The 16493-nt window shown below is 37.8% G+C and overlaps 1 protein-coding gene across 1 annotated transcript; it reads left to right on the plus strand.

Moving 5' to 3' along the window:
• Window positions 1-2966: 2966 nt before the first annotated feature.
• On the plus strand, window positions 2967-16029 carry LOC107812647 (uncharacterized). The gene is made up of 3 exons (XM_075255197.1): window positions 2967-3072; window positions 13994-15678; window positions 15829-16029. Exons 1-3 carry the CDS (start codon window positions 2967-2969, stop codon window positions 16027-16029), a joined length of 1992 nt encoding a protein of 663 aa, XP_075111298.1.
• The last annotated feature ends 464 nt before the right edge of the window (window positions 16030-16493 follow it).

Consider the following 16493-nt stretch of genomic DNA (forward strand, 5'->3'; position numbering starts at 1 on the left):
AATTTCAATTATTTTATCATTAAATTAATAAATTTTAAAGTAGCAATTGGGAATTATGGATATAAGTTAGAAATTTTATAAAACTAAGATTTAGACCTCGAATTGTGGTTAGATTTCGAAACAAATCACCAATCCAGATTTAGACCTTCAATTGTTTTGTTTCGAAACAAACAAATGCTAATCTCCGATTTTGACGACATGGGTTGGAGTTGATTTTTTGTTGACTTTTTCAATTATGATGAAGATTGAACATTTATCATACGAGGGTAGTTTCTAAAGATTGTTTTGATATGTTTGAATAATATTTGACTAGATTTGATTGGTTTGGAAGCTAGTTAAAGAGGGAAATCCATGTTGGATTGTTGACTTATTTCCAGAAAGAAGTAAGTGTCGTGGTTAATTTTGACATGAGAGAATTAGGACTTTATTGGTCTATCTGCTACTTGATTTATGTGTAGGACAACGTATATGCATGGTGATGAGTGTATATGCATTGTCATGGGATTAAGCATTCGGATAGGACCACTTAATTACATGCTTTTAATTATATTATGTCTTCTTTTATTCAAAGTTATTACTCGTTTTATGTTTAAATTACTACATGTCCATACTTGTCAAATACATGTCTTTACTTGTTACATGCCTCTATTTGCTACATGGTCCATGTATCCATGCCTTTAGTTATTGTCCGCATTTACTTATTCGATGCTCTACAAGTTATTAAATAGATGTTATTACTTGTTTCGTGCCTTTACTTATTCATTTGTTTTTACTTGCTTTCTATTTTAATATAAATTGTTATATTGTATTCTCTTACAGAAATTATAGGTGTTGTTTATTTTTATGTACGTTGTGATATACGTTGAGTAGGTTGTATTATATATGTCTATATGGGGACCGGTTTCCGTGCCGTAATATATATATATATATATGTGTGTGTGTGTGTGTGTGTGTGTGTGAATTGGGTTCCACGCCGCAATGGTATTATATACATATGTGGATTGAGTTGTGTGCCACAAATGTATTATATACATATATGTGAATTGGGTTGCATGTTGAAACTGTATTATATATACGTGGATTGGGTTGAACACTGCAACGGTCTTACATAGATATATTGATTGGGTTGCACGTTATAATTGTATTAGTATTATGTATGTGGATCGAGTTACGCGCCACAACCGAGGAGTTGGGTTATTGTTAATCTTAGTTGTTGGTTTTCATTACCATATTATTTTGTGAAACTGAGTCGTGATGTTATTCTAGGGCACTCTATAATGTATTTCTTATTTAGGTTATCATGTTACTTAGTTGTTTCTCTATTCCTTTATTGTTTTCTACTTATATATGCACGAGTTTATAATGAGTGTCTTGTCAAAGCCTCATCACTATTTTATCGAGGTTAGGCTCGGTACTTATAGAGTGCATGGGGTCAGTTGTACTCATACTATACATATGCAAATCTTATGCATATCCCGGTGTTGGTCCCTACGGCGCGTAGTAGAGACTGCTTGGAACTGCACAGAATTTGTAGACTCTAAAGTCCCCTTCCTATCTATATTATTGTTTATTTCATTTCGGACAATTATATTTCATTTCAGACTCTGTTTGTAGTATTCTTTCAGCCCATATACTTGTGACACCTATTTTTGGGATTAGATTAGACTTTGTCGTGTATGGATTTATTATATATTTTAGGGAATTTCAGTCATATTTTCTTAAAAATGTTGCTTTTAAATTTTTAAATTGATTAACTATTTAGCTTGTGTTTGCTTACCTAGCTAGCGGATGTTAGGCGCCATGATGGCCTCGTGTTTTAGATTTTTTATCATGAGAAGGTGGTATCAGAGCACTAGTGTTCCATGGTCTCACGAGTCATAAGTGACCTTAGTAATGTTTTGTGGATCGGTACAGAGATATCTGTATTTATCTTCTAGGGGCTATAAGGCATTAGAAAATTTTGCTTTCTTGCTTTCTCTATCATGATAATTTGTTCTCTCATTGAGTTTGAATCATTCTACTCTTGTTCTCACAAAGATGGCGAGTACACATACGACATCCATAAGTGATCAAGAGTCGGTTCCCCAGGTTGTAGCCACTACTAGCGGTAGAGGTCGGGGCCGAGGTAGAGCCCGAGCTCAACGTAGAGCATGCGTAGTGGCACCTATTTTTGAGCGTTAGATAGAGTAGGATGATGAGATCAATGTTTCAACTGAGCCAGTAGGACCAACTCATGTCCTAGAGGGGTTCATTACTACCCCGGTGCTTTCGGATGCCTTAATATGCATGGTTGGCCTGATGGAGAGTATGGCACATGCTGGTGTGTTTCCTATTGCATCAATTATTTCTCAGACTGGGGGAGGAGCCCAAACTCCCGCTACTAGAGAAGATGACTCACGGGTATTAGACCCTATCAGTTCTACTAGTTGGAGCAGTTTAGCATGTTATTGTGACACAGTCCGAGGAAAGACTTGTGATGTCAGCTAAGGGGATGGAAAGGTTTGATAAGTTCACCAAGTTATTTCCCCCCACTTTAGTGGTGCACCTTCCGAGACCCCCTATGATCTTTTGGACCGTTTTCATGAGATACTACGCAACATGGGAACGTAGTTGATTTTATGTTTGTTTCATATGCATGGTTCTACCAAGAGGTGGTGGCAGGTGTATGTTCATGGTAGGCCGGCCGATTAACCTCCTCTCACATGGGCTCAATTCTCACAGTTTTTCTTGGAGAAGTTCACTCCCTTCACTTAGAGAGAGGAGTTTCGCAGCCAGTTTGAGTGTCTTTAGTAGTTAAGCATGATCTTTACTCACTATGAGACTAGATATGTGGATTTATCATACCATGCAGCTATCCTGGTTGCTAATTTGAGGGAAAAGGTGTGGAGGTTCATAGATAGCCTTACAGATGTCATCAAGCTTTAGATGGCCAGAGCGTCGAGAATGATATTTCTTTTACCCGGGCAATGGAGATTGCCCTAAGTATCGATCATATTAGGGGACAGGCTAGGGAGACAGCCTTTGATAAGAGGCCCCATCATTTTGGGGGATTCAGTCGTGCCTCATCTGGAGGTAGGGGTTCCTTTTGGTAGAGGACATCCTATCCGCCTGATTCAATCAGCTCTGTAGGATGTAGATAGTACTTCAGCTAGTCATAGTGCTTATGGGTCTCGTTCTGAGAAGCTACTATTAAGTACACCTTCAGCTCCCATTAATGCACCATTAATTTTGAGTTATCATAGTGGTTAATCGAATCATCATGGTTAGTCTCAAATTTAGCAGTTGCTCCAGCTTAGAAAATTCTTTGAGTGTGGAGATACGGTACATATTAGAAGGTATTGTCCCAGACATTAGAGCACTCAGCCACAATAGGGGACTCATTCAATAGTTCTAGCATCAGTTACTCTACTACTCACTCAACCATCTAGAGGAGGTGGTCAGGCATCTCGAGTGGAGGTCAAATAATCAGGGGTGGAGGACAACCAGTAAGAGGTCATCCAAGAGGTGGAGGTCATATAGATGCTTTCATGTTGTTTGATCCAAGTTCTACATATTCTTATGTGTCTTTATATTTTACTGCGCATTTAGATATGCCATGTGATTCTCTTGATGTTCCTGATTCTATGTCTACAGTAGTTGAAGATTCTATAGTAGTTGATTAGTTGTACAGGACTAGTGTTTATACTATTAATGGTTATAATACTCTAGTTGACCTTTTGTTATTGGACATGGTAGATTTTTAGGACATTCTTGGTATGGATTAGTTGTCCCCATATCATGCTATCTTCGATTGTCATGACATGACTATGACTTTAGCCATGCCGGGGTGGCCTAGATTATAGTGTAGAGGGACACTTGGTCGCTGCACTAGGAGGATGTTTCATATTTGAAGGCTCGACATATGGTCGAGAAGGGGTGTTTGGCGTATTTGGCTTATATATGTGACTCTAGTATGTATGTCCCTTCTATGGATTTGATATTGGTTGTGAGCGAGATTTCTGAGGCATTCCTACAGATTTGTTGGGTATTCCACCCGACAGGGGTATCAACTTTTGCATTGATTTGATTTCGGGCATTCCACTTACTTCTATTCCACCGTACTTTAGGGCTCTAGTTGAGTTGAAAGAATTGAAGGATCAGTTGCAAGATTTGATTGACAAGGGATTCATTATACTTAGTGTCCCGCCTTGGGGTGTTCCCGAGATGTTTGTGAAGAAAAAGGATGGATCGATGAGATTGTGAATAGATTATCGGTAGTTCAACAAGGTTACTATCAAGAACAAGTATTCGCTGCTGAGGATTGATGACTTATTTGACCAGCTTTTGGGTGCCAAGGTGTTTACAAGATTGATTTGAGATATAGCTACCACTAGGTGAAGATTAGGGCATTGAACGTCCCTAAGATAGCTTGTCGGACTCGTTATTGTCATTACAAGTTTGTGGTGATGTCATTTGGTTTGACTAATTCTTCAGTAGCCTTATAGATTTGATGAACCAAGTGTTCAATACATATTTGAATTCCTTTGTGATTGTCTCCATTGATGACATTTTTGTTTACTCTTGCTGTCGAAAGTAGCATGAGCAGCACCTACGGGTAGTACTTCAGACTTTGAAGGATCATCGGTTATATGCCAAGTATTTGAAGTATAAATTCTAGTTAGATTGTGTTGCCTTATTTGGTCATGTTGTATCTTTTGAAGGTATCGTGGTGGATCCTAAGAAGATTGAGGCAGTTCAAAACTAGCCTAGACCTACTTTAGCTATAGAGATTCAGAGCTTTTTAGGTTTGGCAGGTTATTATCGCTTGCTAGTGGAGGGGTTTTCTATCTATCTCATCCCCATTGACAAACTTGATCTAGAAGGGCGCTCTTTTTAGATGGTTTGACGAGTGTGAGGGGAGCATTTAGAAGCTCAAGACTGCCTTGACTACAACTAGTGTTAGTGTTTTCCATAGGTTCAAGCTCTTACACCATCTATTGTGATGAATTACGTATTGGACTTGGTGGGGTATTGATGCAAGATAGTAGGATGTTTGCCTATGCACCCCGTCAGTTGAAGGTTCATGTGAAGAATTACCATGTGCATGCTTTATAGTTGGCAATCATTGTTCACGTGCTCAAGATTTGGAGGCACTATCTATACGGTGTTCCATGTGTGGGCTATATTGATCCTTGGATTCTCCATCACCTATTCAAGTAGAAGGACCTTAATTTGCAGCAGTGGAGATGGTTAGAGTTACTAAAAGACTATAATATCACCATAATATATCAACTGAGGAAGGCCAATGTAGTGGTCGATGTATTGAATAGGAAGGTAGAAAGCATGGGCAGTTTGGCATTTTGTTGGTAGTGGAGAGGCCATTAGCCATGGATGTTCAAGCTTTGGCAAGCCAATTATGAAATTGAATGTTTCGAAGTCTAGTAGAGTTCTTGATTGTGTTGTGGCACATTCATTGTTGTTGGAGCACATCAAGGCTCTCTAGTTTGATGATCCTCACATGTTGTTGAAAGACATGATGCAGTAGGGGTGGTGCCAAAGAGGTTGTGATTGGAGAACATGGTGTTATCCTGCTTCAGGGACATATTTGTGTTCTAAATATTGATGTGTTGAGAGAGTTGACCCTTGATGATGCTCACAATTCAAGGTATTTCATTCCCCCATGTGTGCAGAAGATGTATCATGACTTGAAACAGCACTATTTTTGGCAGAAGATGAAGAAATATATTGTTGGTCACATCTCTCAGTGTTTGGATTGCCATTAGGTGAAGTATGAACATAAGAAACTGAGTGGGTTGACTAAGAATTGGAGATGCCAGAGTTGAAATGGGAGTGCATTACTATGGACTTTGTGATAGGCTTACCACGAACCTTGGGAAAGTATGACATTGTTTGGGTTATTGTGGATCAGTTGTCTAAGTTTGTGATGACGTCCAAATCCACTACTAAAAAGGAAATGGACACGGTATCATGCAATATAATTTACCCAACTATTAGTCGAGGTCGAATCCCACAGAGAACAATATGTAGGCTATTAGGAATGTATGAAAATTATCACTTGTTATGCAATGCCAAACACTTGGAATTGTTGTGAAAAAATATTTATATCTAATTGCGGAAATTTACTAACCTAGACACAAGTAAAATGATCAATGGCTACAAGCATGGATACATGGGGAATTACACTCAAGTAACGATCCAATGTATTTGACGATTTTACAAATATGAGCGAGTTTATATTAATTAGCCTCGGGTAATAATTCTATATTAGCTTCTTCCAAAGACTAACAAGTCTTCCTAATTGAATTATCATTAAAACAATTAGGAGATTAAGCACACCCAATTTTGGCTACAAGTAGTTCAATCCTATCCCTAGGTACAATCTATAAAATTAGGGTTAAAGCCTCAAGTTCTTGTTAATTAATCTTTCCCAACCTCAAATAATATTTTCCAACATTAATTCGAAGTTAATGGGCGAGTCCTAGGGTTAGCTAATCCCTTTGGAAACATTAATGATCAAGAATAATTAATGAAACAATAACTTGCTTCATAAAAGATAAAAATCATTCAATACATAAACACAACAAGATATTTAATACTCACTTTAAACATGAATATTTTCATAAACAAGATTCAAGTGTTGGAATAAATTTTACACACTTAGATATTCAGTACAAAGCAAGGAAATGAAGAAATGAACATAAATGGGTAAGAAATTCTCAACCAAAAGCTTCAAATCTTCAAGACCCAAGTGTGTGTGCAAGAACTCTAGCTCCAAAACTTGTGTTATTCTCTCAAAATAGGTCAAAGACTGCCCAAAGATGTCCAAAGATGTTTTACAAATGAGCAAGGTCGTATATTAAATAGTTTGGGATCAAAAATGTGAAATTCCATTGCTACCCAGAACTGCCCAGAAAACGTGCTATGCGTTCGTGTACAGACACCCGCGTTAATAACTTCTCCAAAGGTACGCGATCGCGTACACTATCCCATGTTCGTGTAGCTTACTTGACTAACCGTTGACCGGAATTTCTTATTCACGTTCGCACTGATTCACCGCGTTCACATCTCTTTGCCATAATGGACTTCTAGGATCGCATACACGTTTCTACGATCGCATAGGGTAATCACTGGCAGTGGTCCCTTTTTCTTTTTAGCACCTTTCGACTTGTTTTCTTCCGTATCTTTTCCAAATGATATGATACTTTAAATATGCCAATAAACCTCAGGAAAAGCCTTCGTTTCTCATCAAAATCATACAAAAGCCTAAGTATTAAGAAGAGATAAGTTGGTAAATTACAAACTTATTTATTCGCACACTTTATTCCGATAATGGAATCCTATTATTCAGAGTGGTTGTCTCAAATTTACATCCGGGAGATTATCTGCCTACACTATGTGCCCATTTCCATCACTTCTGACTGGGGCATGCAGTTCACATCATACTTTTGAATAGACATGCAGCATAATTTGGGCACGTCGGTTAAGCTGAGTGCCCTATTTCATCCTCAGATGGACGGACATTCTGAACCTATTCATATTTTGAAGGACATGTTTCAAGCATGACCTACGGATTTCGGGGGTCAGTGAAACTATTTTTTGCCTCTAGGGGAGTTCTCTTAAAACAACAGCTATTAATCTAGCATCCAGATGATTCCGTACGGGGCCTAATATGGGACACGATGATTTTCACTGGTTTGTTGGTTTGAGCCTGGTGAGGCTAGATTGTTGGGCACCAATTTGGTTCGGGATTCTTTCGAGAAGTTTAAGGTGATTTGGGAATGACTTCATACAGCTTAGTGTAGACAAAAATGTTATGCGTACCGAAAGGTTGGAGATGTGGTTTACAAGGAAGGGGAGAAGGATATTGTCCGAGTGTCACCAGTGAAGGGCGTGATGCAGTTTTGGCAGAAGGTCAAGTTGAGTCCAAGTTGCATTGGCCCATTTGATATGTTGGAGAGAGTTAGAGAGGTTACTTATATGCTTGCATTGCCTCCTAGCCTAGTAGGAGTACATCCTATATTTCACATTTCTATTATTTGGAAGTACCATGAAGATAGGTTTCATGTTTTTGATTTCAGTACAGTGCATCTTGATGAGAATTTGACATATGGGGAAGTGTTAGTGGCTATTTTAGACCGGCATGTTCGAAATATGTGATTGAAGAGGAGGTTATGTAGGAGTCTAAGTCCAACTTTTCTTTTAGAGGTGGAGAGTGCGACAATTCGATAGATTGTTTTGTGTACTCTATCTTTTTTTATGTTTTGAGACTTTCTGTAGCATTATGTGATAATTTATGATTCACACGTTCATGCTCCGTGCCATTTTCAGAAAGTTCATATGTGAAAATTTAAAGAAAATGTGATATTTAGATTTAAAAACGAATAGTCTTGACCACGGTCAACAATTTGATAAACGATCTCAGATCAGTATTTTTACAATCCGGAAGGTAATATGGTATTTTCAGAATTGTACTCATGTTTGGTAAGTGTATCGGGTGACCCGAGGGTGTTTCAATGCATTATGTGAAAAGTTTGGAAAAATTCAGTTTTATTCTTGAAAATCTTGATTGAATATTCAAACATAGCCTCTTTAGTTTCTTAAATAAAATTTATATATTTAAAGACAACGTAAAAAGTACTATAAGCTACAAATTTGAACTTGGCCACATAGATTAGGACGGAAGGATTATGATGTAATACCCGATTGGAGTAGTCCCTTAAAATCTTGTTACAACCCGATTTGAGCCCAATATTCCTATTTGATATTTTCCGTACGCTTGACAGTTGTATTGTGACTTGCAGGGATGGTTGATTTGATTTCAGGAAGGCTTTGGAGTGAATTAAAATAGTTACTTCCATTTGTGGAAGCTTAAGTTGTAAGACTTTACTAAAAAAATCCTTTTGTATAAATGATCTTAGATTCATGATTTGATGATTCCAATAGGTTCGTAGTATCATTTTGGGCTTAGAAATATATTCGGATATGGATGTGAAGGTTCATAAGATGTTTTGTCTCTATTCACCGGACGTATGTAATTTGTAGGTTTGTAAAGTTCATAAGTTTTATCGGGAGTTTGACTTTGATGCTATCTAGTTTGTATTGTTGTTTCAAGACATTAAATAGGTCTGTTTTGTCATTTGAATTTTTTTTGTAAAGTGTGGTTGCATTCCGAGTTAGTTAGGCATGAATTAGACGCTTGGTTGTGAATCTTTAAGGTCTTGAATTTGAAGGTATTCTACATGTGTTTTAGTGCTTCGATCGCGGTTATAGATGTTATTTTGATTTTTTGAGGGTATGAGCGAGTTCGTACGATGTTTATATACTTGTATGGATGTTCTTAGTTGGTCCCGATGGGCTCAGGTGAATTTGTAACGACCCGACCAATCATTTTGATCCTTAGCACTCTTTTCAGTGGTTCGAGGTTTTCAATAGCTACATATTGTGTATTATGACTTGTGTGCATGGTCGGATTTGATTTTCGGATGGTTCAAAATGGATTTGCATGAGTGATTCTAACTATAGAAGCATAAGTTGAAAATATGACAAGGATTTGACTTGTGGAAACAACCTCGTAGTGGCATTTTGATGGCTCTGATAGATTCGTATCGTGATTTTTGAGTTGGGCATATGCTCGAAATTAAATTCGGATGTCCATAGGTTGATTTGTGTTGTTTTGCCGAAAGTTAGTAATTTTAAGGCTTTGAATTTTTATAAGTTTGACCGTAGGTTGACTTCATAGCTATCATGTTTGCATTTCTTTTTCGGAACTTGAATAAGTTCGTTTTGTCATTTAGAACTTGTACGCAAACATTGGCATCATTGTAAGCCATTGTGTTTTTAGAAGATCTTGAGTTTCATGTTAAATCATTGTGTTTTGAGGTCCAAATCATGGTTTTGGATGTAATTTTGATGACTTGATCGCGCAAACAAGTTTGTGTTACGTTTTTAGACTTATATTGATGTTTAGTTTGGAGGCCCAAGGGCTTGGACGAGTTTCAAATGCATTGTAGAATGTTTTGGTAGAGTTTAAGCACTGCGGGTTTTGTGTAGAAGCTTCAGGTCTTGCAATTGCGAGGATTGAGTCACAATTGTGATTTTAGTTGGAAACTGCTATGTTCACATTTGCGAACAAAATTTTCCTAATTGTGATGGTGGGCTGGAAAGCTTTATTCGTATTTGCAACCAACTTGGTCGTTTTTGCAATGAGTCTTTGGTTCACAATTGTGATCGTAATGTCACATTTGCGACTATAGAAGGGGTGTGAATGACCTCACATTTGTGATGGTTTTTTCTCATTTGAGGGGTTTAGAAACATGGCGCAACTGCGATGTCTACGACTGGACATAAGTGCCGAGGGACAAAATTTTAGTCTCATCTTCGTATTTTGGAAATCTAAACTCGGTAGGAAGCGATTTTGAAGAGGGAATTTTATCTACAAAATATGGGTAGGTGAGTCTAATATATTTCTAATCATATTCCATCAATATATCTTAGATTTTAACCTCAAAATCATGTGATTCAAAGCAAAAATATGTGAAACTTTGGCAAGTTTTTGAAATATAAGAATTTAAATTTTGAGAGTCGATTTGGATTCGAATTTTGAAACTAATAACATATATGAACTCGTGGGGTAATGGGTAGACAAAATCTACCATTGGATCCTGTTTTTTTCCGGGCAAGTCCCAGGTTAACTTTTGTTGAGTTTTGAGCATATGTGTAAAGATCATAGCTTTAATTATCGGAATTGATTTCTTTTACATTCTTTGATATTATTAAGTCGATTTTTGTTAGATTTGTGCCGACCGGAGGTGAATTGTAAAGGAACAACTATTTTTGAGAATTGATTGAGGGCTTTTGAGGTATGTATCTTGCCTAATGTTATATGGGAAACTACCCCTAGGTATTGGTTTGTTTGGACTATTTGAACTATGTGAAAGACATGTACACGAGGTAATGAGTATGTGCATGACTTATATGTGAAAATCTAACCTGGATAGACTTTTAGGCTCTTATGTACATTAAAACAAAGTTGTCTTATCATGTTAAATCCTCCATTGCTAAATTTACCCTTCCGTGTCTTATTTGAAGCTGATTGATTCATGTTCTACCCTTTCATGTACTCCTTTCATGTCTTATACCCATGTTATCTCTTTCGTAGTTGATTATCATTAATTGAAGTTGTTGATATCTCTTACGCAGTTGACTATCCTTAATTGATGTTATTGTAATCTCTTCTATTGTTGACTGATCCTTATTTTGTTGTCATTGATACATGTTATCTCTCTTATTGTTGTGTTTTTTCTTAATTGGAATCATTGTTACATGTTATCTCTTCTATTGTTGAGTTACTATCATTTGATATCGTTGTTACACACCATTTCTCTCATTGTTTAATTATTCTTCTTGGAACCATTATTACTTGTCATGTCTTTCATTGTGAGTACTTCCGTTTCCTTGTGTTTTGTAATACTTGTGTTAATTTACTTATCGTACTCTCGTGTTATTATTGTTGTTGATTGTACTAAGTTTCTTTGAGCCGATGGCTATGTGTGGTTGTGGTATTGGAATTATTGTGAGGAGATTTTATGGCATGCATGCACATGGGGTGTGAGTTGTTGTATAGTGTTGTTATCATTGATATTCGTACATAGGGCATGAAAAGGCAAGAAATATATATATATATGTGTGTGTGTGTGGGGGGGGGGGGGTGTTTACACACGAGGCGAGACAAAGCGGGAATATTATTATGTGCATGCAGCGAGACATGGTGGGCATTTACTTTATTGTTACGCACGTGGAGAGACAAGGGGAATATGTCAGGGATGATTTGTAATGACTTGTAATTGCCCGAGGGAATTGTTATTGATGATATTTGGGTAGTAGTGTGCCTACCTTGTGTGAGTTATGCATTTTATGTTTCGTTGTGTTCTTTCCTATGTATCATTCGCTGTCTTTACCCTTACATGTTGATTTGAGTTGTGACAGAACACTTGCAAAGCACACACGTAATTAATCACTCATATCAGATTAAGAAGATGAATCCTGAAGGTTATTGATCATTTACATGTATTCTCGTTTACTTGCCTTCTGTGTGAGAGTTTTACTATTGGCACGCAAGTTATCCGTGCGATTATGAGTTGTTGTAGTTGTCCGTGCTGTCATAAGGTATCGTTATTATTGACACGTGAATTGTCCATGCGGTAATGAGTTATCGTTATTGTTGGCACGTGAGCTGTCCGTGTAGATATGAGATATTGTCAATCCCTTAGCACGTGGGTTGTCCGCGCAGATATGAGGAATTAAAAGTATTGGCACATGAGTAGTCCATGCAGCACGTGAGTCTTCCGTGTGATTGTGATTTGTAATGTGGGCACAAGATGCCTAGTGATGTGCCAGAGAATTTTGGCACATTTGATACAAATTGCTTATATTTTAGCTTGTTTTAGATGCAATTATCTTTTATACTTATGTAATTTTAGTGTATGAAGTTTAAGGACTTAAGAGCATGGAAATGAAATCAAAAAGCCACAAAAAGACGAGAAAATAGCAAAAAGGCATTGCAAATGTGGATGTGCGATTGCAAATCCAACATGCGAGCCGCAGAATGCGCAAGGGAATCGCAAACCACAATAGATTTCTGGGCAAAGTCCAGTGCAAAAAATGCGGTCCAATATGCAATCGCATAACCTGTTTGCGAGCCGCACAATGGACCGCAAACTCGACATAAAGATTGCAGAAGGTAGAAAATTCAACGCGAAATGCAATCGCATATCTACAATGCGGACCGCAAAACATCAATGCGATGAAGGCCTGGAAACTAGGGTTTGAAGATGTGATGGCTATGTCAAGAATGCGGACCGCATGTCTGTTATGCGACAGATATGCGGTCACATATTTAACTGGAAAGGGTATTTTTGTCCAAATTTTGTCCCAAGTTTTGACCCATTATAAATAGATTTATTGTGGTTTTATGGGGGGATCTTGCCAGATTTTGGAGCTACAATCCAAGCCTTTATTATTCCTCTCTTTTGGAAGTTTTTGAAGGAAGAATCTTGCACTTTGTAAGATTTATGGCATTCAATATTCTCTCCCTTTTGTATTCTAATCTGTGTAGCTAACTCTAAATACTAAGGTTGTGGACCCTAAATGGGTGTTATGTTAATGGGTGTTTAACATTGAATATATGTATAATGGTTGGTTGATATTTATTTACTTCTCATTCTTCATTTATTGTTGGTGGTTGCAAACATTAACAAGTGCCATTAACTTCTTTCTAAGCTTGGGAAAGTGGGTTAGAGTTTGGTAGGAGTAAATATTAAAGACTCAAGGATTTAAACTTTGCTTAATAGAATCGCTTAGGAATAAGTGAGTTTTATTTGACACACATTGATTGTTCTTAATTTTACCTATTTTATATCTGGAAAAATCATAAAGAGGAAATAATACTCAACTATTGAAAATTATTGGGTAGTCATTTAGAAATTATTTGCATATCAAAAGAACCTTCCATTAGAAATATATCATATTAACATTGATAGCATTACACGTCATTGAAAGGGACACAAACTTGGTTTCTTTAATGAAATTAACTACATTCTCAACATCATAATTAGTTATTTCTTCAACTCACTATCATATCATACTCTTGTTACAGTTAACCGGATAGAATTACGACTTAAGTCAAGCGATACACTAATCGATTAACCTTTTCACACCTATTCCCTGTGGGATTCGACCCCAACCTTGTTGGGTTATTATATTTGACACCGACTTCCTTACACTATTTAATTAAAGTGTAATTTGAGCGTATCAAATTTTGGCGTCATTGCCGGGGCATACGATTTTGAAATTACTAATTAGTGTGTGCTTTACTTTACGATTTATTCTATTCCATCACTCTTTGCTTGTTTTGCTTGACGTTGATAGGAAAACATGGCCAAATATGAAGAAGAAATGGAGGTGGAAATGGAATAAAATCCTTTTGCTGACATAGAGGATTACATTGAGGATACAAATGCTATTGTACCTCCGGTCGTTAGCGCTGCAACTTTTAAGGTGGAACATGGTTTAATCCTTATGCTCAAAGCGGAGGGGTTTTTCAGGAATACCAGTGATGATGATCTGACACAACATCTTAGAAACTTCTTGGGTGTGTGTGTGATGCACAAGAAAAACAATGTCACAGCTGATGCCTTAAGGTTGAGGTGCTTCAAGTACTTAATAGTTGGGGACACAAGGAAATGGCTTCAAAATCTGCCACAAAACTCCATTCATTCTTGGGCCGAACTTGTCCAAGCATTCTTAGCTAAATGGTTCCCTCAAAGTAAGAAATCTGAGCTCCGGGATAAAATCTTCTTTTTCAAGCAAGTACCCGGAGAACATCTACATGAGGCATGGGGTCTGTTCAAATTATATTTGGTGAGGTCTCCCACTCATGGTTTTCAGGATTCCATCTTGTTGGAAAAATTCTACATGGGCCAAGATCCGATGAACCAATCTATAGCCAAGAATGCAGCTGACAGATCTTTTATGGACAAGGCATTCACAAGGGTTACACAGAACCTTGACAAAATGGCACAACATAATCAAGCTTGGCACTCCGAGGACACCACAGGTGGAATTGCATATGGTTCTCCCTCCTTGTCCAACCTAATTAAAGAGAATCAAGAGAGAGATCAAGTAATTGCAGGGCTTGCCACAAATGTCAACGTGTTGACAAAAATGTTCACGGAAAGTCAAACAAAAAAGGTGAATGTGGTGGAGGATGTGCAACCTATATCAAATGATGATTTTGAGGAAGCAAACTATATCAAAAACCCTCAAGGAGGGTGTCAAAAACAACAATACCAAGGTCAAGGACAACAAAATCAATGGAGGCCAAACCTGCAAGGGCAAGGCAACCAACAATGGCAAAAGGACCAAGGTGACTCAAATCAAGGATATTGGAACAACAACAACAACTTCACAAACCGGAGTTCAAACCCTTATGTTCCTCCAAAGGGTCAATATTCAAATCAAGGTTCCTCGAGTGAATCTAAGTTTGAAGGCATGCTTGAACAGGTATTGCAAAATCAAGAGAAATCTGACACTTCTATGAGGAACATGACCGAGCTTGTTGGCTCTCATGCCACATCCATTCAAAAATTGGAGATGCAAATGAGAGACCTCTCTAGGGAACAAAATCCAAAGCAAAAGGGAACACTCCCTAGTGACACAGTTGCAAACCAAAGGTGTAGTGGGAGTGGCCCAACTTCTCATGTCATGGCAATTACTTCTCGGAGTGGGAAGGTACTACAAGGAGAGGGTGAACAAGTGGCTGAGGTAGAAGTGTCCAAACAACGGGTTGCGGTTGAAGAGCCAAATGTGGTCGAAGTTGAGAAGATTCCGGAAGATTTGCAAGTGCAAAAAGAGAACCAGGAAGAGGTAAAGAAAAGGGTAAAAGAGACACAAAAAACTCTTCCACCTATTCCTAGACCTACTCCTCCATTCCCTGAAAGACTCGCTAGGACGGTTGATGATAGCATACTCGAAAAGTTCTACGACATTATCAAGCAATTATCGGTGAATATTCCATTTGTGGAAGTATTTCAAGAGATGCTAAGTTTTGCTAAAGATTTGAAAGACTTTATTAACAAGAAGAGAACCACCAAAAATAAAGTGGTGAATCTGACTTACCGGGTTAGTTCCATCATTGCAACATCCACCGTTCAAAAGAAAGAAGACCCGGGAGCTTTCACCATTCCTTGTACCATTGGGACACATGATTTTGCAAGAGCCCTTTGTGATAATGGGGCTATTATAAACTTGATGCCTCTTTCCATTTACAAGAAAGCAGGGTTAAGTATATCAAGGACCACAAGTATGAGATTGCAAATGGCTGATGGTTCCATAAAAAGACCGGTGGGAATTGTTGATTATGAACTTGTTAAAGTGGGAAAGTTTCATTCACCCGCTGATTTCGTAATCCTTGATTGTGCGGTTGACAAAGAGATCCCTATAATTTTGGGGAGACCATTCCAAGCCACATGAAGAGCATTAATGGATTCGGAACGGAATGAGATCAAATTTTGTGTGAATGATAAAGAGGTTACATTCCAACCAAGCAAGGGTATGAAACTACCACATGAATATGATAGAATCTTGGTGATTGATGTTGTTGATAAAGTGGAAGATGCGGTTGAAATGAAGATGGAAGAACAATGCCTCGGTGAGGCGTTGGTGGATATTTTGGTGAACTTTGATGGTGAAGATATGGAAGGATATATGGAATCGGTAAATGCATTGGAGGGGCTTGGGTCTTACACTTATGCTCCGACAAAGCTCTCTCTTGACTTGGAGAATACAACCACTCCTCCCACAAAGCCTTCTATTATCGAGCCACCAAACTAGAGCTCAAACCACTTCCACCACACTTGAGGTATAAATTTCTTGGCTCAAATGATACTTTACCGGTAATCGTTTCTTCATTGTTGAATGATGTGAAGGTAGAACAA

The sequence above is a fragment of the Nicotiana tabacum genome, chromosome 6 (genome assembly GCF_000715075.1).
Source record: "Nicotiana tabacum cultivar K326 chromosome 6, ASM71507v2, whole genome shotgun sequence".
NCBI classification, from domain to species: Eukaryota; Viridiplantae; Streptophyta; class Magnoliopsida; order Solanales; family Solanaceae; genus Nicotiana; species Nicotiana tabacum.